The 689-nt window shown below is 62.4% G+C and overlaps 1 protein-coding gene across 1 annotated transcript in view; it reads right to left on the bottom strand.

The window, feature by feature from the left end:
* Window positions 1-631, bottom strand: part of LOC104512782 (thromboxane A2 receptor-like) — a gene marked incomplete at its 5' end in the record, with an annotated part of 1,847 nt that extends 1,216 nt beyond the window's left edge. The window contains 2 exon segments of the mRNA XM_010155891.1: window positions 386-480; window positions 483-631. Coding sequence (XP_010154193.1) covers window positions 386-480; window positions 483-631 — 244 coding nt within the window.
* Between the last annotated feature and the right edge of the window lie 58 nt (window positions 632-689).

A 689-nucleotide genomic window follows, 5' to 3' on the forward strand; every position in this document is an offset into this window, starting at 1 on the left:
AGGAGAAGCCCCAGCCCCACAATGGACCAGGCACGACGCTTGGAGATGCTGGTGGAGCGGGAGAAGGGGTGGTTGATGCCGAAGAACCTCTCGCCGGCCATGGTAGCCCCCAGCAGCAGTGGGCACTGCCCAAAGAAGACCATGGAGAAGCCGAGGAAGTTGCAGAGGTGGCAGCCGGGGTCCACCTCAGCCCAGGCAAACTTGATGAAGTGGGCCCCACAATGGACCAGGCACGACGCTTGGAGATGCTGGTGGAGCGGGAGAAGGGGTGGTTGATGCCGAAGAACCTCTCGCCGGCCATGGTAGCCCCCAGCAGCAGTGGGCACTGCCCAAAGAAGACCATGGAGAAGCCGAGGAAGTTGCAGAGGTGGCAGCCGGGGTCCACCTCAGCCCAGGCAAACTTGATGAAGTGGTAGGGGATGATGACCGAGGCTGTCACCAGCAGCCCCATGAAGTCCGTGACCACCAGCCCGCAGAGACGAGGAAAGAGGAGCGGGCCTGGCTGGACAGCTTGCGGGAGGAGCTGAGCAGGACACAGAGGGCAAAGAGGTTGGAGCAGAGGCCGATGAGGCCAAAGGTGGTGGAGAACCAGGGTGAGGTGATGCTGGTCTGTGCGTTGTCGCGGCCATCACTGGCATTGAACACCCCAAAGCACGTGTCCAACCGGCTGGCCACGCTGCCATTGAGGG

Source organism: Eurypyga helias, unplaced genomic scaffold (genome assembly GCF_000690775.1).
Source record: "Eurypyga helias isolate BGI_N326 unplaced genomic scaffold, ASM69077v1 scaffold34197, whole genome shotgun sequence".
Classification (NCBI taxonomy): Eukaryota; Metazoa; Chordata; class Aves; order Eurypygiformes; family Eurypygidae; genus Eurypyga; species Eurypyga helias.